Below are 24,487 nucleotides of genomic sequence, written 5' to 3'. Positions count from 1 at the left end.
TAGAGTAATGGGGACACTTGTGTGATCATCAGTACTCCTTCTCCGATTGTCTCTCTCTTTGATTTGAATTCCAGGAAACCTGCCAGAGGATCCTCGGGAGGCAGATATAAGTCTCAAAGTGGCTGTCAAAACCGCCTATTTGGAAAACTGTAAAAAACGAGCGATATCCTGGAGGTAGGCCTCCCCATCACCCCCATCCCCCTAGATAAGACAAGGTAACACTCTACTAAGCCCTGCCATTTTAACCTCACTCCAAAATGTATAACATTGAATACCCTGTGATGACATAGCAAAAACAAGCTACTCGAAATGTTTGTTCGTTTAAAAAATATATAAGAAACTGAATCAATGGATTTTTGTGGTATTGTTTGTAGAATTCTGAAACTGATTTGACCTCAATTGTAATCATAAAGTAAGGCTGCAACATGACAAAATGTGGAAAATGTGAGGGGGTAGCCAGTACAGAATGTTACTGAGTTGGACTTGACATGCAGCACGTGTCTCTAAAAGTCCTCCATATTCAGGTGTTCCCAGGTTCTGTTGGTTCTTCGAGTACTGCTCTGCCTCTAGAGTAATGGGGACACTTGTGTGATCATCAGTACTCCTTCTCCGATTGTCTCTCTCTTTGATTTGAATTCCAGGAAACCTGCCAGAGGATCCTCGGGAGGCAGATATAAGTCTCAAAGTGGCTGTCAAAACCGCCTATTTGGAAAACTGTATAAAACGAGCGATATCCTGGAGGTAGGCCTCCCCATCACCCCCATCCCCCTAGATAAGACAAGGTAACACTCTACTAAGCCCTGCCATTTTAACCTCACTCCAAAATGTATAACATTGAATACCCTGTGATGACATAGCAAAAACAAGCTACTCTAAATGTTTGTTCGTTTAAAAAATGTATAAGAAACTGAATCAATGGATTTTTGTGGTATTGTTTGTAGAATTCTGAAACTGATTTGACCTCAATTGTAATCATAAAGTAAGGCTGCAACATGACAAAATGTGGAAAATGTGAGGGGGTAGCCAGTACAGAATGTTACTGAGTTGGACTTGACATGCAGCATGTGTCTCTAAAAGTCCTCCATATTCAGGTGTTCCCAGGTTCTGTTGGTTCTTCGAGTACTGCTCTGCCTCTAGAGTAATGGGGACACTTGTGTGATCATCAGTACTCCTTCTCCGATTGTCTCTCTCTTTGATTTGAATTCCAGGAAACCTGCCAGAGGATCCTCGGGAGGCAGATATAAGTCTCAAAGTGGCTGTCAAAACCGCCTATTTGGAAAACTGTATAAAACGAGCGATATCCTGGAGGTAGGCCTCCCCATCACCCCCATCCTCCTAGATAAGACAAGGTAACACTCTACTAAGCCCTGCCATATTAACCTCACTCCAAAATGTATAACATTGAATACCCTGTGATGACATAGCAAAAACAAGCTACTCGAAATGTTTGTTCGTTTAAAAAATATATAAGAAACTGAATCAATGGATTTTTGTGGTATTGTTTGTAGAATTCTGAAACTGATTTGACCTCAATTGTAATCATAAAGTAAGGCTGCAACATGACAAAATGTGGAAAATGTGAGGGGGTAGCCAGTACAGAATGTTACTGAGTTGGACTTGACATGCAGCATGTGTCTCTAAAAGTCCTCCATATTCAGGTGTTCCCAGGTTCTGTTGGTTCTTCGAGTACTGCTCTGCCTCTAGAGTAATGGGGACACTTGTGTGATCATCAGTACTCCTTCTCCGATTGTCTCTCTCTTTGATTTGAATTCCAGGAAACCTGCCAGAGGATCCTCGGGAGGCAGATATAAGTCTCAAAGTGGCTGTCAAAACCGCCTATTTGGAAAACTGTATAAAACGAGCGATATCCTGGAGGTAGGCCTCCCCATCACCCCCATCCCCCTAGATAAGACAAGGTAACACTCTACTAAGCCCTGCCATTTTAACCTCACTCCAAAATGTATAACATTGAATACCCTGTGATGACATAGCAAAAACAAGCTACTCTAAATGTTTGTTCGTTTAAAAAATGTATAAGAAACTGAATCAATGGATTTTTGTGGTATTGTTTGTAGAATTCTGAAACTGATTTGACCTCAATTGTAATCATAAAGTAAGGCTGCAACATGACAAAATGTGGAAAATGTGAGGGGGTAGCCAGTACAGAATGTTACTGAGTTGGACTTGACATGCAGCATGTGTCTCTAAAAGTCCTCCATATTCAGGTGTTCCCAGGTTCTGTTGGTTCTTCGAGTACTGCTCTGCCTCTAGAGTAATGGGGACACTTGTGTGATCATCAGTACTCCTTCTCCGATTGTCTCTCTCTTTGATTTGAATTCCAGGAAACCTGCCAGAGGATCCTCGGGAGGCAGATATAAGTCTCAAAGTGGCTGTCAAAACCGCCTATTTGGAAAACTGTATAAAACGAGCGATATCCTGGAGGTAGGCCTCCCCATCACCCCCATCCTCCTAGATAAGACAAGGTAACACTCTACTAAGCCCTGCCATTTTAACCTCACTCCAAAATGTATAACATTGAATACCCTGTGATGACATAGCAAAAACAAGCTACTCGAAATGTTTGTTCGTTTAAAAAATATATAAGAAACTGAATCAATGGATTTTTGTGGTATTGTTTGTAGAATTCTGAAACTGATTTGACCTCAATTGTAATCATAAAGTAAGGCTGCAACATGACAAAATGTGGAAAATGTGAGGGGGTAGCCAGTACAGAATGTTACTGAGTTGGACTTGACATGCAGCATGTGTCTCTAAAAGTCCTCCATATTCAGGTGTTCCCAGGTTCTGTTGGTTCTTCGAGTACTGCTCTGCCTCTAGAGTAATGGGGACACTTGTGTGATCATCAGTACTCCTTCTCCGATTGTCTCTCTCTTTGATTTGAATTCCAGGAAACCTGCCAGAGGATCCTCGGGAGGCAGATATAAGTCTCAAAGTGGCTGTCAAAACCGCCTATTTGGAAAACTGTAAAAAACGAGCGATATCCTGGAGGTAGGCCTCCCCATCACCCCCATCCCCCTACCTCCCCACCCCCCTGTAGGGCAAGAGCCTTTTTCTTTAAAGTTATCTAACTTTTCAGCTGGATGGATCTTGACTTAACAACATCCAGTTGTGTGAGCTTGATTAAAGGTTAGAAAGATAAAAGGATAAGGACAACAAAAGGTTGAGTGTGTTATATAAAGCCGAAACATTCTCCCAGAACACGAACGAGATGAGAGGAACTAAATATTTTTTCAATGGTTTTGCAGCACTTCTTAGATAAAATGTGAGCATGCACTGACCAGCACAATTTGACTGTCTAATTTCATCATACAAAGAAAATAACACAACACCCTGTTGTGTGTGTGTGTGTGCTTTACAACAATACTAAAGACTGAAAAGGTGAACTATCCTGGTAATACCTTATTATGTAATATTTAATAATGGACCCCCCAAAAATTATCACATGACTTTGATTTTAATTAATTTCTTGGTTTCAGGGACAGTGGGCGATATCTATAATCCTTTGACACAGCTCTAAATTCAATTAAGCGTACTTGGGTGCATTAACTCATAATGAAAGTACTGTAGCATACATCAATGTGCAAGTCTAATACCTAAATCAACATTGAAGTAAAACTGAATTATTTATGTATGCATTTAAACTATAGTCATTTAAACGCAGCCTGACAATCACCACCAATCACCTTATCTCAGTGTCCTTGGTAGAAGACAAAGCATCCTGTTTCTCTGTTGTCCTTCTCATGAAGTCTTTTTCAAGCTGTTTCAATCTGATGAAGGTCTGGGAAACATTGTGGAGAATATAAAAATGTATGTGTGTGAGTGAGTGGGTGAGTATGTGTGTGTGTGTGTGTGTGTGTGTGTAGTATAACAGCTTACCCAGCTCCTGCTCCTTAATATGTGGCAGTGGCAGCATAGTGTCACCACAGTTTAACCATGAACTTGCCATTGGCTTGACTCCTCTCTTACCCAAGGTATCTGGGTTCACACACTGCAGCCAGAGGAAATAGTTTACTTTTCCTTAAAAAGAAACAATTCGGTTTTTAATCTCTGCAACAAAGTAATCTTACGTACAAGCACAACAGCCATTAAAGGACTGTTCTCATAAATCTGTGACTGTTCTGACTGGGTATAATGCTTTAAGGGCTGACATAATTATATTACAAATAATAATTAGGAAAAGTATTACAGTCATGTTGCATAGTGAGAATACTTTGTACTCAATGTTCAGGTGTTTTCAATGGCTCTCCAAGTCACCCTCGCCTCATTCCTATCCTATGAATACTAATATAGACGTAGATATAATCTCTACTGGAGTGTGTGTGTGTGTGTGTATATATATATAGAGAGTGTCGGGGGTGGGGGGAACTGGAAATAACAAAGGGAACAGGAGATTTGACCCAGACTTGGGTTTGTAAATACAGTTTGACACTATTTAAACAACGAACAAGATAAAATACATATACATACAAACGGCATTTCCTCTGTATAACTGAGCTACAAGTGGTGGAGCATAAAAAAAGTTTCTACTTCGAGTCGATTGGACCCTGACTCCACTGTATGATATTAGAGCCAACCATCTGGAAATTCTGTATATTTAATCTAATGGTTTTTCTGTTTAGTTTACTTGAACACAGTTAGTTCAGTTTAGTGTTTACTTGAACACATGAATGCAAATCATCTCTTTGCATCTCTTTCTAAATGGTCACATTTCTTTAATTATATTGTTGTCTTTCTTTGATAATGTTTTCTTTTAACAGAAGCTTTTATCTAAAGCAACTGCTGTAACACCGAGCTAAAAGTTCCCCCTCGCTTACATATATTTTGCATTGTTTTCCTATTGTACCATCTTATCTCGCTCTATACACTGTCAGCTGTCTTTTCATTTGCCTCACTCATAGACTATGTTGAATCAATGTTCAGTCTATCTTCTCAAAAAAGAGTTAAAATGGAGACACAAAGTTTGAAAGCCCCTTATGGAAACTAAACCCTCATGAACACACTTTATACACCCTAAACACGCCAATGAGGCTTCAGCTCAAGATGGTGACCAAAAGGAATGAGTTGGTGTGAGGTGAATAGAGCCAGCAGAGTAAGCTCAAAAACTCATCAAATTAACTGCTCATTAATGGAAATGTAACCTTGAATAACATAGTTTACACCTACTTAAGCATGCCCTCAAGCTTTCAGTTAAATCGTGTAGAAAAACAAATCCCATTTAAAGAGGTGTCCTTAAAAGTTATACACTCCTAACCTAAAGAGAGTAGACACCCTATGCCAATACAGTTTGTTTTGTTAGTTAGTCTCTGTAAACATATAAAAAATTCTGTGTGAATGCTGACTTCATCATATCTTGTTTTGACAACGTTTTTTATGGACATGATATAGTTTCCCATTCTATTTAAAGCTTAGGATACCAATGCTGAGACTTGAATGGCTTTCATCTGTAACTCTATCCCAGTGCACTGTTAGGAATTGCGAATTGTAATTTGAATTGTAATTTATGAATTGTAATGCACTCCATACATGACAATACATTACAGCAATGGCCTCAGTCAACTTGCCTTGCAATACTATGTAAACTTGAGCCAGAACATCTTTAAACGTGAGCGAACACATTCAATAGTCAACTAGAATGAATAAATATTTACATTTGGTGAAGACACCAGTGTCTTCTGAAGCTTACATGCTGCAAAAACAATGTCATAATTGGTTGTCTTGTGGACATGAGTTAAAGCCTGAGTCTTTTGTTGCTGCTCAGTGTCTCATCCTTAGGTAAAGGCCTGCAGGGTGATCTATATGGTCATTGGCTACAGTTCTGCGCAGGCCTAGTAAACCCATCTTTGACTCATATACAGATCTAAACAACCAGATTGAGGTGGGTTTTGGAACCGTCACTCCCTTGAAAAATTTCTGCAATCTACAGGAATTGACCTAAAACCAAAATCTCCCTCTCATTTTACATTTTCTATGATGCCAGATGTCGGTAATCAGAAGGTACCTATCTGCATGTTAACTGCATGACCATCATCTAACCATCAGGCCGGATTTGACTGACAGGAGTAAAACAAACAAGGTTTTCTGGTGAAGACAGGGTATAGAGAAAATGTCCGTTGCCATGGCAACAGTGTGAAGCCTGAACCTCTCTTTAGTGAAGATGGCTCTCTGCAGACAGTGGTTGTTGTTATAGATAGCCATTTAAATGACTCTTTCTTAAACTCTTATCACCTGGTCAAGTGGCTGTTTTCCTGACCATTGTAATTAATTAAGCATGGGGGCTGTTCATTCTTTCTATTGTGTGAGCATGTGAATAAATTGGCTTTGCGGATCCACAATTGTGTGCCTATCTTGAAGTGTCACAGCCATAAACTGGTTGATTCATTGACAACAACACATGTACTCACGGATCACCATCTGGCATTAAAGTCCTTAAGTTTTAGCATCTATTCTAAGACCGAGTACCCTTTCTGATCATGTTTCAAAAGCTGCTGATCATCTCTCCACAGAAGTCATAGTGAGGATTGTAACAAGGTGGGATTCCAAGCCCTGACTATCCACATGGGAACACAAACGCATATTGATAGAACCAAATGGTTCAGGTCTCTAATGAACAGTGTTTAACTACCAGACCCCTAAAAAGATGCAACATTTTAATCGTTCCTTCCCCATCAGTGCCTCCATCATTTCAGCACAGTTAACCAAATATAGAAAAACTCATTCTGTATTAATTGTCTGAAAATATTGGCGATCAGCAAATTCAGTTTTCAAAATAATTGAGAATTGTGGTTGTGTGTACATTTTATACATTAATGCAAACCCACTTAACACCTTGCTGATGCTTTAATGAATCAGAGTTTGCATTATCCTGATTAAAATCAATCACAATTGGATTACACAGAACAGGTGAACCTTACCTGACCTTACCCAATTATAATGTCATTACGACTTTCCCATTTCCGAGCCATGGTATCCTTGGAATAGAGACATGTCATTAAAACTTTCTAAGGCGTGCAAAAACAGTTGCAAAGCACGGTTCAACATCCAGAACGGCTACCAGACGTGAGAACATGAGGTTAGCTGTTGCTGATTTCGTTTTAGCATTATAACGGGACATTGGTGTTCAAATGTCGCTGTGGATAGTTGGCTGGCCTGGCCGGGAGAAGGAAGTTAAATCACTACACCACCTGTATGTTTTAGATAGGCTGCTTTCGTGGTTCATGTTAGGTTACGTATACTATCCACTCCAAAACAATAGCATAGACATATTCTCAAGTTTTTATTGTAAAATAGGCTACTTATAGGTTAGATTTGGGATTAAGTTACAATAAAGTATAGTTTCTATGGTCTACTTGTTGATTCAAACCATTTTTATATGTAGGTAGGCTATTGAAAAGTGGGGTGTAAACACTCCACCCAGTTCCTTTTAAAACGCCCGTTCTGCGGGTAATAGCACGGTAAGTGACGTCACGCTGCTCGATAAATGAGAAAGCGCTCCACTAGAAACTAATTTACTTTCGTGTCTCATCTTTGTCCCATGGCTCGCGCGTTAGGGTCGGCGAGGAGCTTTTACACTCGTATAGTCCGGTAGGCAAAAGTATCGTTCAAGGAGAAAAGCTTGTGCTGTGGAGTGCATCAGCACCGGACAGCGACGTTGGAACCATACGAAAAGTGATCGGTAGAAGACAACATCGACGCCCGACGCATACATCACTATCGAAAACACGTCAAATACTCTGTACCGAGACCTGTACTCCAACCTGGCCATGGCAATGTTGAACAACAATGTGAGCTGTCGGAACTTGGCTGACAATAACAGCCTCATGGATGCAAAATGTGACAACTCAAGCCAGGACACAACACCCGTGATAATCGCAATTGTTATCACCGCTCTCTACTCTATCGTATGTGTGGTGGGTCTGGTTGGCAACGTGCTCGTCATGTATGTCATTATAAGGTAAGATTGCAGAAAACTAAAATACATGTCCTAACACGTTGTCCTGTTACTTTTACTATTTATTGTTATCACATCCACTGCGTGTAGGAAATGGGTTCGTGGTAATTTGATAAAAGGTGTCGTGCCGTGAGTAACCTGTTGCAAATTGTTTCATATTAAATGCCCCAAATATGTCATGAATATGTCTTCAGAGGCCAGTAGAGACAATACTGTCCCTAACTGATATGACTCCAAGCCATGGCATCATACGTAAATCACAACCTATTTACTCCCGGCCCGTCGGTTTTGCGACTTGCAGTGGGGCAAACGGAGTGTAAGAATGCGAAGGAATGGCACCATGGCTGGCCGGTGTGAGGCGCAAACACCGTACAATAATCCTTGAATTGGCTTGTTTATGGATTTTTCATCCAGCATCAACTATATTAATTGCATACGGGCGGGGCAATCAAATCTCCTCTTTTAAAACATTGAATATTATTTGTTTTATACTAACGATGACAATATCTAAATGGATTACATGTGTACAGTCTGTAAAGCGTGTTCATACCAAAACATAGACTATTGGTTGGTGCTAAACAGCTGGAGCAGTAAACAGACACATTTTTGGAATCACACGCGCGCTTTCTCACACACACGCTCTTACGCGCGCACTCACACACATACATACTTTGCTTTGTAGCTTTGATCACAAAAGAAGTCCGTCATTATGTCTAAACAAAGTCATTTCACAGAGAGTGATATCATGTTAAATTAAGAGCTTTACTACTGGCCATGCATATTTGCTTCACTTCAAAGGCCATTTGACAGCTAGCACTGTCTCCAACGCCTATTAAATCAATGTAGCTACACAATCAAGAAGGGCATTTTCTTCACAACATTTCCAATTGTTATTTTGTATAACCTCAAGATGGAACAGTTGTTGGTTATATCTGAAAGAGAAAGAGAGAGGCAGAGATATGGGGAAAGAGAAAGTGAGCATGGACTGATTTAGAAATAGTGACAAAGATTGAGAAGATTAATAACTATAGGAATGGGACACAATCCTCAGGGCATAGGGGGATTGGAATAGAGGTTAGACATATTTCAATCCAGTCTCAACTGAGATTTTGTAGTTTGTGCACTTGTTATTATTGAGCTCCCAATACAGAGTTGTTATCATCTGCAGTCAATACCGACTTTCCCACTAAATGGGGAAGTGTTGAGGTTTGGGGGGTGTAGTCCATGAGGTCCTGAGTTCTGTCTTGAGCCTATTAGGAATAGAACATCAGGAATGCTTATGTCAGCAGGAGTCATCAAGAAAGCCATTCTGACCAGTCCTCGGAGGATTGCTGGTGTGATTACATTTACATCACATGCATCTCTAGCGTGTCTGAACATACGAGTTTGGGGGACTAGTGACAAAGATTCTTTATGTGGCTGCAATGTGCAGCTACATGTGTGAAGATTTCAAGGGTGACTAACTAATATGTTGCCTTTTTCTTCACAGTGTACTTCGTTTAATATTTTTAAGAGCCAAATAAAGAGTTCTGGGTGATAGGATCACTGTAATTGGTCCAGAACCAGACCAATCTGAGAAGTACAAAATAATATTGACTGAAAGAAAGACTGGTGTGAACTAAATGAGACAAGACTATACATCTAGTGTCTAATCATTTTAGTGTCTCATTTGTGGCACTTGGTACCCCATTAACCTTTCCCCGATAACACGTTTGGTTTTTGTAGAGGACCATAATGAAGTAAACAATTCAATCAAGTTGAAAAGTGCAAGACAAATTTACCTTGGAACAAATTAAATAATCTTAGATTTTTATTCTTGGATTTGAGTTTATTAACCTCATGTACTGTAGACTTCATGTCCAGATCTGGTGCTCCATACTGACCACCGTCCTCATGGCAAATGACCATGGCTGGGGTAAATACTATATATTATGTATCTGCATTGTGCCTCTCTATTTCACATACATTCTGTTCTATCTGCCCAGGTCTCTCTACCTATAAGTTAATTCATCCAGGGTTTTTCATAAACGTAGCGCTATATTCAATCCCTGCTATCTCCAATCATGCTTAATGAGAATGTTCCAACCATAAATCTCAGCTGAGTCTCTAGCATTTGTCAACTCAACACTAATATCCAAATCAGTGCTTGCTGCCAATGGCAAACAGTCTTGCCGTCATTCAAAAATCAATTCTAGTTTGCAGAGTCAGGCACCACAGGGAATTCAAATAATGCCCCGTGCTTTTTGTTGTCATGGAGATAGCGTTCTCTGTGCAACTCCGCCCCACGCACACACCACCACCCTCTTTTTGGCCCTCTAGCAGGCTTACCTCCGGCTCAACAGGCTCTTAGAGCACAATCCACAGGAAGGCTTCCTCGGACTTTGAACATGAGACAAAAAAGAAATACGCTCTTGCTGCAATTCTGCAAAGCTGTTTCCCTATTCACAAACATCATTATGTTGACTAAGGGTCTTAATTACCCTCATAACGTATTATCTGATACTGAATGCCTTTTATGTTGACTTTACCAATCAATAGCAGGATATCTATCCACAATTAATTACAATTAACTGCTTTAGATCAGTGTGTGTGCCTTGCCTGAGCTTAACACTTGTCAAACAGAAAATAAGGCTTTGACCCGGACTGATAGAAAGACTTTATGCAGATGCCGACAGATCTTGTACCAGTAAGTAGAAAAATATTCTCTGTTGTATTGATTACTAGTTCCCAGATTCTCTATTAGCCCCTGGAGTGCCTAAGTCTATGTGCGTATTATATACCAGGGCCTACACCCCAAGGCTGGATCCAAATGAAACCTAGAAGGAACTCTCCTATTTAGTATGATGGAAAGGTGACGGTGGGAATGTGAATATAGCTGTATATTCTGTAGGTAGGACTGTCTATCAGCATGCTGTCCATTACATTTGCTTTTCCTTGACCCTTCCAGCTTCTAAGGAAAGAGCAGATTACTTCCACTGCTGATGAAGGACAATCTTTCCAAGCAGAAAAAATATAATTGAGCACTGTCATCTTTTGTTGCTTCTGGGTTGTACTGAAAATATCTAGATAATGGAGAGAAGAGCAGTTTACTTGTTTTCAGTCTGACAAATCTTTAGTGAACTTGTCCTTAACACTCAGATGAGTAGGGCTTTGTCTATCTTTCAATGAATGTATTAGTCACTGTGTTGATTTTGTCAGAGGCCTACGGTTCAGAGAAGACAATGTATCAGAGCCTTCACTTCGTAAAAATATGTTGTGGAGAGATATTCATTCTGACTCATTCTCATTTCTATGCCCCCTACAACACAATGCCTGCATTAAAATGTTTTGTTATGTTCCCTCTCAAGGATGCACATATTTGACAGAATGACATTTACAAGGAACAACCTTCGTTCTCCACAAGGCAGTTAGAAAAACAGTTTTTTAGACTGTTACAAATAGGAGGAATAAAGAAATGGCTGTCATCGTTTCCATATGTTGTGATTCACATTCACCAAGTCATCTGCTGATACAATACCACATGACGACCATGGCCCCTCTACTATACATGACAAATAATCCTGTATAACATGTAAAACCATGTATGGAACAGACCTGAGGGTTCATTTTGAGCAGACAAAAAGCATGAGTCGTGCAGAATGCCGGTGTCCCTAAGCAACAGGACACCATAGCCATAAACAGATGCTAGGATGGCAGGCACGCCAGAGTCTTACCAGATTCATTGTGTGGGTTGAGCAAAAGAGCATAATTTACCCGTATGCTGCTCCCATATCAGGCACCAACAAACCTTGTATTGATTTTCAGAGCCGTGTTGTGATGGTGGTTTCTTGGAATCCTTGTCAGAAGGAACAACTTAGAAGGCCTCATTTACTAACAATGGCGCAGTTTACGCCGTGTCTGTTTTTGCAAGTTTGGTATTAGCTCCCGCTATGCTTCCTCATTTTGCTTAGTATGTATCAAACCTGACACCCATCAGGCAATCAGCGCGTACTCCACCCTCAAGCGTAATTTGCGCGTCTCTATAAGAACAATGGGCTCGCATATTTCTATCATGGATCTTCCTACGGGAAAAATAAAGCGCAAGGTTAAATGTAGTGACGTGCATGAAGTAACAGCAAACCTGAACATATTACAGGGCAGAACATTGACATTTACACACTCATTTAGACAGTGGCAGTTCTAGACGGCAGTTCTAGGTTCTTTTACTGGGTGGGCCAAGTGGGCCAGTGTTTAATCAGAGGGGCACATAAAAAACGGGAACAAATTGTATTTAAACATTAAATACTTTAATTTTGCTTTACATTAAAATCATACAAACGTCTCTGGCTTTCCCTCTTCCAGCTCTTCAGCTCTCTCAATATCTTGATATGAGATAGCTTTACCACTTTTCCAAGAGAGAGCTTTACAAAAGTGCATAGGTCAATGATCCTAAACAAGGACACCCAAAAACATTGCGGGTAACCAAAACATGAAGCATATGAACATGAAGAACATCCACACCCTCGGAAAAAAATGGCCACAAACAGCTGGTGGCCCATCGGTCACACGCTTTAACATCGTTGTTACCCGGTCAACTACAAAAAGATGCTTGATCAATTATAACCAGGACAACTATAAATCAATGTTATTCGATGGTCCCATATATGTTTCATTCGGTATTGCAATGTTTCATTCGGTATTGCAATAGTGATTCAACGTTGATTTAGCATTGAGATTTCAATCTAACCATTCTGATGATGTATATGGAAAATCAACATTAATTTAATGTCGTCTTGCTATGGGTTGGGGTTACCCTTCTCCTTGCTCAGATCACTGCTGCCATTGAATAAGATACTTACATTTGTACACACAGGAATATACGCTCCTGGTAAGAAATGCTTTTAAGAGGCGGAGAATTTCTCCGCACTCTTAAGCCTAGTTTATACTTATGTCGCCGACACTTTTGAAATGGTCGCAGACGAAGAAAAAAAAGTGTCGCTGAAGCTGCTGCATTTATACTTCGGCAAACACATAGCTATGGTTACATTGTTTACGCTTTGTAGCCTAGGTGATCGATCGGAGAAAAATGGCTGTAGCTAATTTTGACAGGCATTATAAAGGTGTGGATATGTTCTAACTTGCTCTGCCAATCTCTCCTCTTTTCCTTCCATCTTAAACAGCTGTTAAGCGTTCAATAACAATGCAGTCAACGACGCGTGCCGTCTATCTAGCCAATCACACTTGCGCGACACTATGTGACGACATCAGCGCCAGTAGAAATTTCTCCTGGTAGGTGACACCTTTTCAAAAGTGTCTGCGACCTAAGTATAAATTGGGCTTTACTGGCAGTCTTTGTAAATACCGCAGAATATATAATTAGGCGCACTTTACGTGTATCCTCTCACCTTTTTGGGTGGAACTCCCACTTTCCCCATGACCCTCCCACTTTCCCCACGACCCTCCCACTTTCCCCATGACCCTCCCACTTTCCCCATGACCCTCCCACTTTCTCCATGACCCTCCCACTTTCCCCATGACCCTCCCACTTTCTCCATGACCCTCCCACTTTCCCCAAGACCCTCCCACAAACGCATATTGAAAGCGCAACTTGCTTGCCTCGCTCATGTGGCAGGCAATCTGCGATTTTACCCAAGTGCGCCCTGTTTGTAAATACCCCGCATCATTAAATCAGTCTTTGCAAACAATTAATGCCTGGAAACAAGTGCGAACGGCTTGATAAATGAGGCCCGTAGTGTTGGTGTATAGTATTTGCTCTACAGTTTCATGAAATCTAGTCTGTATAGAACTAGAAGTACTCAACTTACTGTGGGCGGTCTGGTCGATGCTATGGGAACCTCTGTCATAAGTCACCTCCCGGAGCGGTATGATCATTTTCATGTTCAGATGGTGCCCTAACCTTCCAGGGGTCCCTCATTCAGAGAGTGTGGCTTTACTCCACCAGATGTTATCTGGTTCGTGATGAGCACTGACAGCTGGCAGATCCATGGCCACGGGAATTAGAGGTGCTGAGGGTGCTGCAGCACCCCCTGACAGCACGAGCATTTAAATTGATATGATTTAAAATCCACCTCTGTGGCACAGCTCCGCAGTAGCGGACTGGCCATCGGGAGCATCGGCAGAAGAAAGATGGAAAACCAGGCTTAGAAACGTAGGGTGGGGCTGAAAACTTAAGAGACAAAGAAATCACCTTCACTAGACAAGGTTTTACCAATTGAAAAGTGGTTATGTTTATTTTACATAAGGCTCAACTATTTTGCGCTCAAACAAAGGCCCCAAAATTTGGCTCGCGCGAGCATTAAGGATAGAACTCCCAAACTTGCATCACATCGAACACTGAATATGCTTGCATTAGCAGGGCAGCTGTGGTGGAATATATGGGGGCCAGTTCTGGTGGGCCCGTCTGGATCAAAGTCCAGGGCCTATTTTGACTCCTGCCCCGCAACATTAACCCCCCCCCCCAGCACCCCTTTGATAAAATATGTTCCCTCGGCTATGGGCAGATCGTCTTTTTTCACTTGATATTCAGTCATTTATTTTGCTCTGCTTGTCTGCCTGCCTGGTTTTTAATCAGTCTACTCTGCCTGTCTTATCACCACAGTATCTGTCTATCTGCCTGCCAGAAAAGTGTAGCTAACAGCCCCATCAGTCCCAGTTGGACCTGCAGCAGCTGAGGAACTGTCCTGTCATTGTGACACCAGGATTAATCTAGGGGCCCTGATGAGGTGGGTTGTCTCCCAAGGCAACCTGCTCCTCTTTGGGCTGAACACAGCTAAACCACCCCTCCCCCACATCTACTATGTACTGCTTCCCGTACTTCCTATATACAAGCCCCTCAGGCTGGTCAATGCCTTATCTTCCAAATGCCATTCCCCTACGGGTTTAATGAACTGGTTGGAAGGAAAGCTAATATTGATGATAACCAAACCTCTGCAGGCTCCCAAGCACCCTGCTAGCCAGGGAATAGGGGCCAGGGCCAGGGCCATGCAGGACCCAGATGGGACAGAGAATATCCTGACATGAGGCTGAGAAGTGGGAGCGAGATGTAGGTCTAAGGGTCTGACTCACTCACAACCTTGCTAGTCTGTGGACCAATCACTAGATAAGTGGTGTAGGAGTGGCAGACTCATCACTATAATTTCTCCTAGAATCATCCCCATAATTGACCCTCCGTCACCCTCACTCTTTTTATTTCCCACTGTCTCACACAATTTATCTATCTATGTATTTCTTGCTCTCCCTCTGCCTCTCTCTCACTTTCTATCTATTGGTCTCTCTGTGACTGTCTCTTGGCTTTAATCAGTAACAAATATCTGAATCTTAGAAATTCAAGATACAAATATATGTATAAATAATCCTTAATTTCTCTTAATATTGCTAATTAGGAACTAAATACATGCTCTATGAAGTCTTCCATCTTGAGACAAAGTCCTTTTGATACCTTTATGCGATTCCTCTGCCTTAGTTATGGCTGCTCATTTCAATTCACTCCAGCCCCTTTTTTACAGCCCCAGCCCTTTTCCCACCACCAGCTTCAGCCTCTCTCCATTATCTTGACGTTCTTTGAAATATTAAACACTGTTCTTCACACCACACACAAACATGCTCATGCACAAACACTCAATTCACACCCACTTACTTCATCAGATATCATGTATAAATCATAACGCAGGCAGTGTCTGTGTACTTTACATTTGCATCTTATGTTTTTAATCCACCTGACCTCCACACCTCACAGATTGAGTATGGCTCTATTCTGAGGGTAAATAACTAGACATAATAACAAAAACGTGGGCATGCATCTATCCCACTCTGCCACTTTTGTAGTGAAATACATTCAATTTGATGTATTTGTTTTTGTGTAAATCCAGTTCGTGAAAGTTTGGTGGTTCAAAACCCATGGTCCACTCAGGTTTAATTAAAAGGCCGGTTCTTGTGAAGTGTCCTTGTGTGTTCAGGTGGATACAATATCTACTTCCCTGATACTCTAAGCCTTCTCTATACCCAGTTTGCTCAAGCCCTATGGTGCACTGTGTTGCCATGGTGAGATGTGGCCTTGGTGCATTCAAACTTATCCAATATTGGATGGAATTGGATCGCCCCGGCTGGTTAGTGACAGGAATACTCAGCTGTTATTGCTAACTTTGCACTGTAACTCACTAACCATATCAACGGTGAATCTCCTGCTGGTTGAGAAGGGACCACTCCTCACCGAGCAACAGAGAAGGGGTTTACTACTGTATGACCCTACATGGTGTACATGGCTCCCACATGAATTATTTTCTTAACTCTTCCATAACAAGTTTTTATTGTGCTCTATTTATGCAAACTATTTGGGTGAATTGACATGCATGTGAAATTATGTGGCTGCATGAATAATGGATGTCCCAATATATCCATAACCACCCCTTCATCATGTCTGATGAGAGAGGTGGCAAAATAGCCCGGTCTCTTTTCTGTGGTCGCTGACGGAGCCGTAATTCAACCATATCTCTCATCTCCTCATTAGTGAGGAATAAAGACATTAGAAAATGAGATAAACCTAGACCATTTTTCAAATCTCCAGGTAAAGACCAACACTCTGACTGAGTAAAGAGGGACAGGCATGAATTAAACATGGTCTAATTAAAAAGGCAATTTGGGAAACATTATGGATGCAGGTGTTGATATGTACGGGGTTTATGGAACACCAAATGAAGACAGTATAGTGATGACCTATTTTTCATTGGCCAGTAATATTAAACTTTTTTTACCCATTAGCATGGAAATAAATGTCTAAAGCCGTTTAGTTCTTTGTAATCACTATTTGGGCCCAACAGATTATACTGGTTCAGAGCGCAAGTCAAACAACCTTATTTTCTATAAATGTTTCAAAATCCAGCTTCTTTATTATATCTTTAAGTATTTCTTTAGTTTGAATAGTTACTAAAACAGTGTTCCTAAATCATGGTTTCCTGGCTGGTATGCTTGACCAAAAAAATACAAATAGTAATAAAGAAAATTGACAATAACATTTTAATGATCGGGCTCTTAAGAACTTGGGGAACAGCATACTATAATGAAGCTGAGACCAGTTAAGAATCCCATCAATCAAGAATACCAACTCCTCCAGGACACAGCCTACTCTCACACACTGATATATAAGAGAAACAGGACAGTAAGATGTAACAGTGTGCGGAAGGAATTACTTTATATCCATGTATGTTGAAGCCAATAAAGTTTAATTATAGGCTGTTGGTCCACACTTGTTATAAGAGGATTTAGGTTGCAAATAAACAAGCTTAGGTACATTGGACAGGAACAAGAAAAGCCAGAATGGCAGCTTGTGTACGATAACACACAAAACCATGCATTGTATTATTGTCTACACCATTTACCAGTTCAAAGCATACAACAGTGGAGAAAAGACTAGTTTAGGTGTTCTCTCTCTCTCTCTCTCTCTCTCTCTCTCTCTCTTTGTCCACCTACTGAGACGTTCTCCTTCATTACATGTTTATGTATCAGTGAGTGGGCGGCCTTCAAACCTGAGCCGTCGGTCCTGCACGTTCTACTATTGTGTTTTCTCTTCTGCCCAGGTACACCAAGATGAAGACAGCCACTAACATCTACATCTTTAACCTGGCGCTGGCAGACGCCTTAGTCACCAGCACGCTGCCCTTCCAGAGTGTCAACTTTCTCATGGGCAGCTGGCCGTTTGAAGATGTGCTGTGTAAGATGGTTGTCTCCATCGACTACTACAACATGTTCACAAGCATCATCACCCTGACCACCATGAGCATCGATCGCTACATTGCCGTCTGCCATCCCGTGAAGGCGCTGGACTTCCGCACGCCACGCAATGCTAAGATTGTCAACGTGTGTAACTGGATCTTGTCCTCCGCCATTGGCCTGCCTGTCATGTTCATGGCCTCTACTGTTACCAACCATGGCAAGTACAGCTGTACATTCACACTCTTCTCAGAGGCCTAGTGGCAAACAGCACATACAGAACTACTGCATAGTCTCTCCATGGATCTGAACAAGACCAATTGTCCAGCTTCTCAACACCACACTTATCTGAGGGCTTGGGAGTAAGTGTCTTAGCTATGGTCCCTCATGAGGGTGATGAAGGCATTAAACTATTCCAGCAGGCTTTATTATTTTGGCTTTCTAATTGCATCCATAGTAGCAGTTTGTGGACAGTAGACACAGTTGTGTGCTAGGCAACTGCTGATGGTGCATGAGTGTTTCTCCACAATAGCCCGTAACTACAGCTTTTACAAATCAGGTTCATGTGATCAAGGTCAATTAAGTGTAAAGTGCAGTCTGGCAGATGAGACCACGTGTATTGCTCTTCCAGAGTTTTAGGCATAATTGCAGTACGAGTGTAGGAAACAGTGTGTACAATTGGTGGGAAAAGTTCCTGATGAGTGATCAAATTCATAAGAGGGGGTTGTAAAAAGCATTTTAAAGCCAATGTTCTGATGTTTTTGTTCAGAAGGGCAGTTAGTGGACAGATGCAACCTGTGTTACTGAATGTACTTTTAATTTGAGACATTATTCTATTGAAACCTTATTCACGGATGAGTACTTCATTGCACATACACAATCCAGTCCTTTTCTTTGAGTCCTTCTAATTGATTGCAAGTAGGTCAAGTTCTTAGATTTTTTTTGACGAGCTGTTTAACAGCTGAGAGCTGAAGTTGTAATTAATCTCTCCAGTATGTCAGAACCTGTAAATGTAAGAAAGCCATAGATATTTTTTTGTGTGGCAGTCAACTGTGTCCCTGTGTTCATTTATGGCTGGGCCTGTGTGTGTGTGTGTGTGTCTGTGTGTGTGTGTGTCTGTGTGTTGTCATCATTTCCCTCACACCAACAGGAGTCACCGATTGCACCCTGCTCTTTCCCCATCCCTCCTGGTATTGGGACACGCTGCTAAAGATCTGCGTCTTCATCTTTGCCTTCATCATGCCCGTCCTCATCATCACTGTGTGCTACGGCCTCATGATCCTGCGCCTGAAGAGCGTGCGTATGCTGTCAGGCTCCAAAGAGAAGGACAGGAACCTGCGGAGGATCACCCGCATGGTCCTGGTGGTGGTGGCCGTCTTCATCATCTGCTGGACGCCCATCCACATCTTTGTCATCATCAAAGCCCTGGTCAACATCCCCAACTCCCATCTACAGTCAGTCACCTGGCACTTCTGCATTGCTCTGGGCTACACCAACAGCAGCCTCAACCCTGTGCTCTACGCCTTCCTGGATGAGAACTTCAAGAGGTGCTTCAGGGAGTTCTGCATTCCAACCCCGTCTGTCCTGGAGCTGCAGAACTCCTCTCGCGTTCGCCACCCCCAACGTGAGGGCCCACAGTCCAGCGGGCACACGGTGGATCGGACTAATCATCAGGTATGACTAGCCATGGAGGCGTCCTCGCTGGACTCACGCCACAGCCACCCCAATGACGAGTTGAACTCTGAGGTGACACAGGTAACGACAACCCTCTGACAGAAACACGCAGAGGGAGAGAGGGGTCTGTAGGGCCCCCCTGACGCATCCAAGCATTAGCACACACAAACATGTACACACACACACACACACACACACACTGCTACTATGCCACAAACACGGTATGACTAGAACATGACTCTAGCGCGCTTCACCCCGTTAGATTGTGACCTGGCCTCACTAGAGGTTTAACTCAACTGCCTTAGTGAAAGAAATGTTGTCCTTGATTCTGCAATTGGATTTCTATTGGACACTCTATTGCTGAACTATGGGACTAAACAAAGAGCTGACGCAGAAGGTCTAGATTGTGATCGTTCCACAGCAGACTGGCAGAACAGAGCTTGGCAGGTCGATTGTCTCTTCTGTGGTCCCTCTGCCTGGAGCCACTATCACTCACACCCTGGCCCTGGTCTCCATCCGAAGTGAATTGAATTCATTCCTAAAATGATTTTGTTATTGGCTAATTACTCTGCTGTGTGGTGTTTCATACTTTACTGTCTTGTATGTGTGCAGTATTTGTGAGTTGCCAAGCCTTATATATTAGCCTTATATATTGTTCAAAATTGTATGTACTGTATATATGAAATATATATCTATTGTACCTTAGTCAGTGTCCTTATATTGTTGTATAAAAATAAGGCAAGCTAATGAGTCATATACCATGCTACAAATAATGTGCCAGCTGGCCAGACAAGGTAACATGTGCCAAAATCGTGCTGTGGTATAAAATGATAATGGTGCTTAATCAATGTCAAATGGCTGATCTTCTTTAAATATTACAAAGCAAACTATTACAAGCTATTAAAGAGCCAAATGCATGGAGTCGGTCCTCACTAACAAAGGCATTTAACTGTCCATGTGGCACTACACTGACATGCCCAATACAAAGGTTAATTCTTTTCTATGTCAATCCTTTTACCAGTTCTTTGAAAGGACATCAGTGGCGGCAGCCATCTGGCTTTGTTTGTCATAGATTACCCTTCTATCATGCGTGGGTCATTCTCTTTTCCATTGTAAAGAAGTGAAAATGTGCCACTGTATAGAAAAGTCCATTTGTGCTGTTGACGTCAGGTGTTGAAGAGAGGTTATTTACTTGTATTCAATGTCAATCTGATACTAAAAAGTTGTGTAAAATGGGATGTTCTCAATGTTTCGATTGTACATATAATACAGTTGTGTGGTGAGTGAACCTGCACATTTATTGCTACGTAAAAACAAAACAATGATTGTCATTATCAACCATAAACTCTAGATGTTTTGACTGACATTTTCATATTCTGATATAACAATATGTGTGGTAGTCTTCACATGTATGTACTGTACAAAAAATCTGAGTTTTGACTTGTAAATGTGATTTTTAATACCTCAATAAATCGATCACTTATCAATCAAATTGTTTTGATTGTTACACATTTTGAATATTCCATCATAATAAGTCAGAAAATATTTTCCCCCTGTCACTCTGAGATGACAGAGCACATTTTAAGTAATATCAATTTCAGTAACATGAGTCATATCACTTAATCTGGTGATGTGGAAATTATTTGGTGGTTTCATATTGAGCTTCTGCAGATAAGAACACTACAGATAGCAATATAGATCCCACAAAAACAGCCTCCACCTTCCAGCCCCGAGCTCAGCCACAGCTTGTCCTGGCCTCATAACAGCCCCAGACCTCCATCCCACCTGGGCTTTAACTCTCAGTTCCCAGCACTGCAACACTTTAATCTTCAAACCTCCAGTGCACTTCAGGCCGTACAGCACCAACCCTAACTCCATATCATTTTTAGCCTCTCAGTCCTCCATCAGCCCTGCTCCAGTTCTGAGTCTCCACATCAGCAGCTGTCTTGTTATTGCCAGGCTCTTTATGACCTGCCATGATACCTCTGCCACATGAAGAAAGGTTGTAATGTAATTTGGTAATATTTCAAATCAAATAAGCACAACCTTTGTTCATGATAGTTCAGCCTCTTTCTCTCTCCCCTATTCCCTTAGGGGAAATAAAGCATGTATTGAGTTGGTATGTTTGGATGAAACTTACTGTACAAAAAGATATCATGATTCTCATAATATTGTTTCACACATTACTTTGAACCAAGGGAGTATTAAGATCCCTTTACAAGATAGAAATTAACCTACAATTAAGTTTGTAATGAGTATGTTATGAACAAGTATGTGTTTGATATAAATCAAACCATGAATCCAATCTGTAAAACAATTTTCTCATTACATCATTATTTTGTCATTTGTTTACAAGAATGGGTCATTTTGATTCCAAAGTACAATATGTTCCGTTTGATCAAGTTTATGGTCATCAAACTGCATCAAACGGCAGTGAGTGGATAAAAGGGAAGGGTCATTCTAGGGTGGTTATGTTGAAGCGGGGTTGCCAAGATAATTAAGCCTGTCAGATGGACTTATAATAAGGATTGTTATATGTCTGCCCTTTTAACATGATGGCATGGAATGCTGGGCAAGCGATAACAACTATTTACAGTACTAACCAAGAGTTAGGTCATGCTGGGAAATATCAAACTGAGGCTTGCCTCGGCAAAGCCGAGGTTTCTACGTACAGTACTGTTCAAATGTACGGTCTCTGATCATAAAACAGGCTGGTCTAAGACTTGTACATTGTCAAATTATATAGATTGTTATAAAGAGAGAGCGAGAGAATCTAGCCTATTAAAAAATCAACTCATTTGAGAACTTCAGACCACCAAATAACAAATGTAATCTCCCCTCTACACACACACACACACACACACACACACACACACACACACACACACACACACACACACACACACACACACACACACACACAAACACACACAGTACAGGCAGTTTAGTACACTCAAATTTCAGTTCCATCAAAATCGCATGGGATGTGTAATCAACTTGGAGAACTCCAACTCTATGGGATAACTACACCAGCGGCCTCTAAGCTCCACCCATTTGTAGGCTAGCTCCACCCATTTGTAGGCTACTTCCACCGGAAGGGATTGCAGTACGTTGTCTATCGGCTGATTTGTAACTACACTGGTGTTTACTTTTACAGTCTAGTAAGTATTGTAACACATTTTAATGGCTTGTGATGAGGAACCACCGTTCGCTTTAGACAAGAGACAAGCGAAATTATAACATAGTGAGCCTAGGTAGACTAAATAACGGCAAAGGTGTTCGTTTTTAGCTAGCCTAGCTCAAGCTAAATTGTTAGGCTAGTTTATGAAGCCAGATTTCTAGCTAGAGCTAGCGAAAGCCTAGAGATTGTCTCAACAGGGTCATACTATCAATGCGTATCACTCAAACTAGTTCGTGTACAAAAGCATACCAAACATTAATCCACGGAAGGGTCGAAGGCGAATGTTTTGATGTAGCTAGCTAACGTTATTAGCTTGTCTCAACCCATGTGTTCTTGTTAAGCGAGCTAGCTAGACTAGCATAATAAGATAGCTAACGCTAATCTAGTTCTACTAGCAAGGTTAGCTACATTCATGATACTACTTCCTCTGTGTGTAGCAAAGTCTTACAGTTGGCTACGCTGGAGTTCAGCAAACAATGTGTTCTACAAGCCCTTGTCCATTCCGTATTTCAACTTTGAAGTGGAATGTTCAAAATTGTATTGTATTTGTAGACTCAACAACTGCCTGGATCATGACGGACCGCTACAACATCCACAGCCAACTTGAACACCTCCAGTCCAAGTACATTGGGACCGGTCACGCTGACACCAGCAGATGGGAATGGCTGGTCAACCAGCACCGTGACTCTTACTGTTCATACATGGGCCACTTTGATCTGCTTAACTATTTCTCCGTCGCTGAAAACGAGAGCAAGGCTCGCGTGCGTTTCAATTTAATGGAGAAGATGCTGCAGCCTTGTGGCCCCCCTGCAGACAAGCCTGATGATGCTTAGATTCTACAGCAGCAAAGGGCCACAGAGACTGGATAGAGGCGTCTGCGGTTGACCCTTATCCAAGACACCATACTTAAAATGGTGGCTTACAGGACTTTTGAGGCCGGAGCTGCTTGCGAGGGGATTTTACGATTGAGTCTGTCTTCAGTTTTGTATGTATTGTTTCATATTGATTGATTTGTATTACCATTGTCATTTAAAATTGAGACATTCAAATAAATATTCAAGAAATGCTTTTTATGACAGTTACATTCAGTCATTATTTTTTAATAAGGTAAAATCAAATGTAATTTTGTGTCTTGAAGGACGTTACTATTTCTCTCTAGTCGTACATAGCCATAATACATGTAAAAGCACTTATCCCTTGAATATGGTGCTGCTGCAGAGCCTCTCATTAAACTGTCCTCCCACACACATTTCCAAGACTTGCCTACCTGGCCATTCATACACCCACATGCAATCAGTACCTTCACATCCTGCACACAAGGAATGATTTGTTGAAATCAGTTATTAAACAAACAGACTAGCAGGCCTTTATAATTGTATTTTGCAGCTTAAGGGCTGACCAAACAGCATGTTACAAACCCTTTTGTTCAAACTACCTAACATGGACTTTTTGGAAAGGTATAAATACAACATATTAGGTTATGTAATGTCTAATCGGGAATGAGCAACACCTACACAAAAGGCTAAAGAAAAGTTTCTAATAAAATTAAGAGCAAAATATCAAAGCGAAAATTGTTCAGTGCTGGGACGTCGGTATTTTTGTCCAAATACATCCCATGGTTCATGTCCATACAAATGATTTACAAAATGAAATGGTCATGCTGGCTTAATATAATTATTTGTGAAGTATTGTGTTGAAACAGTGTTGATGGTTATAACAGGCCTCGTCTTGGTGCCCCTCACAGTGTAAAGAAGTAATCCATGCAGCCCGTGGCCCATGTGTCTCTCCTCGGTAAGTCCTCTCCATCTGTCCTCACAGCGGGCTCCACGGATGGCTCCTGCCTTCTTGTTGCTTTCTTTCTGCTGAGTTAGACGGGGAAGGACTGTGTGAGGCCGATCCTCACACGAAATGCGGTATTCCTGCCTCCCACAGGAGGGTCTGCCCTGCACCGTGCCAGA

The 24,487-nt window shown here is 41.5% G+C and overlaps 2 protein-coding genes across 2 annotated transcripts; both read left to right on the top strand.

The window, feature by feature from the left end:
- The first annotated feature begins 5,991 nt into the window (after window positions 1-5,991).
- On the top strand, window positions 5,992-19,354 carry oprm1 (opioid receptor, mu 1). Its single transcript, XM_084709447.1, has 4 exons — window positions 5,992-6,015; window positions 7,698-7,972; window positions 17,542-17,894; window positions 18,825-19,354. Exons 1-4 carry the CDS (start codon window positions 5,992-5,994, stop codon window positions 19,352-19,354), a joined length of 1,182 nt encoding a protein of 393 aa, XP_084565573.1.
- Window positions 19,355-22,400: 3,046 nt separating this feature from the next.
- Window positions 22,401-23,602, top strand: sf3b5 (splicing factor 3b, subunit 5). The gene is made up of 2 exons (XM_084709263.1): window positions 22,401-22,509; window positions 23,082-23,602. Exon 2 carries the CDS (start codon window positions 23,102-23,104, stop codon window positions 23,360-23,362), a length of 261 nt encoding a protein of 86 aa, XP_084565389.1. The 5' UTR covers window positions 22,401-22,509; window positions 23,082-23,101; the 3' UTR covers window positions 23,363-23,602.
- The last annotated feature ends 885 nt before the right edge of the window (window positions 23,603-24,487 follow it).

This window comes from Hypomesus nipponensis, chromosome 11, assembly GCF_054491055.1.
Source record: "Hypomesus nipponensis isolate SF chromosome 11, ASM5449105v1, whole genome shotgun sequence".
Lineage (NCBI taxonomy): Eukaryota > Metazoa > Chordata > Actinopteri > Osmeriformes > Osmeridae > Hypomesus > Hypomesus nipponensis.
Note: the sequence above shows the minus strand (reverse complement) of the source record. Positions and strands in the feature narration are given on the sequence as shown.

Excerpts from the sequence above, each read along its gene's own strand:
- sf3b5 (XM_084709263.1), top strand. The coding sequence starts at position 23,102 with ATGACGGACCGCTACAACATCCACAGCCAACTTGAACACCTCCAGTCC.
- oprm1 (XM_084709447.1), top strand. The coding sequence starts at position 5,992 with ATGCCAGATGTCGGTAATCAGAAG. Across the intron at positions 6,016-7,697 it reads CAGATGTCGGTAATCAGAAG|AAGACAACATCGACGCCCGA; the intron begins GTACCTATCTGC and ends AGTGATCGGTAG. Across the intron at positions 17,895-18,824 it reads CTCTACTGTTACCAACCATG|GAGTCACCGATTGCACCCTG; the intron begins GCAAGTACAGCT and ends TCACACCAACAG.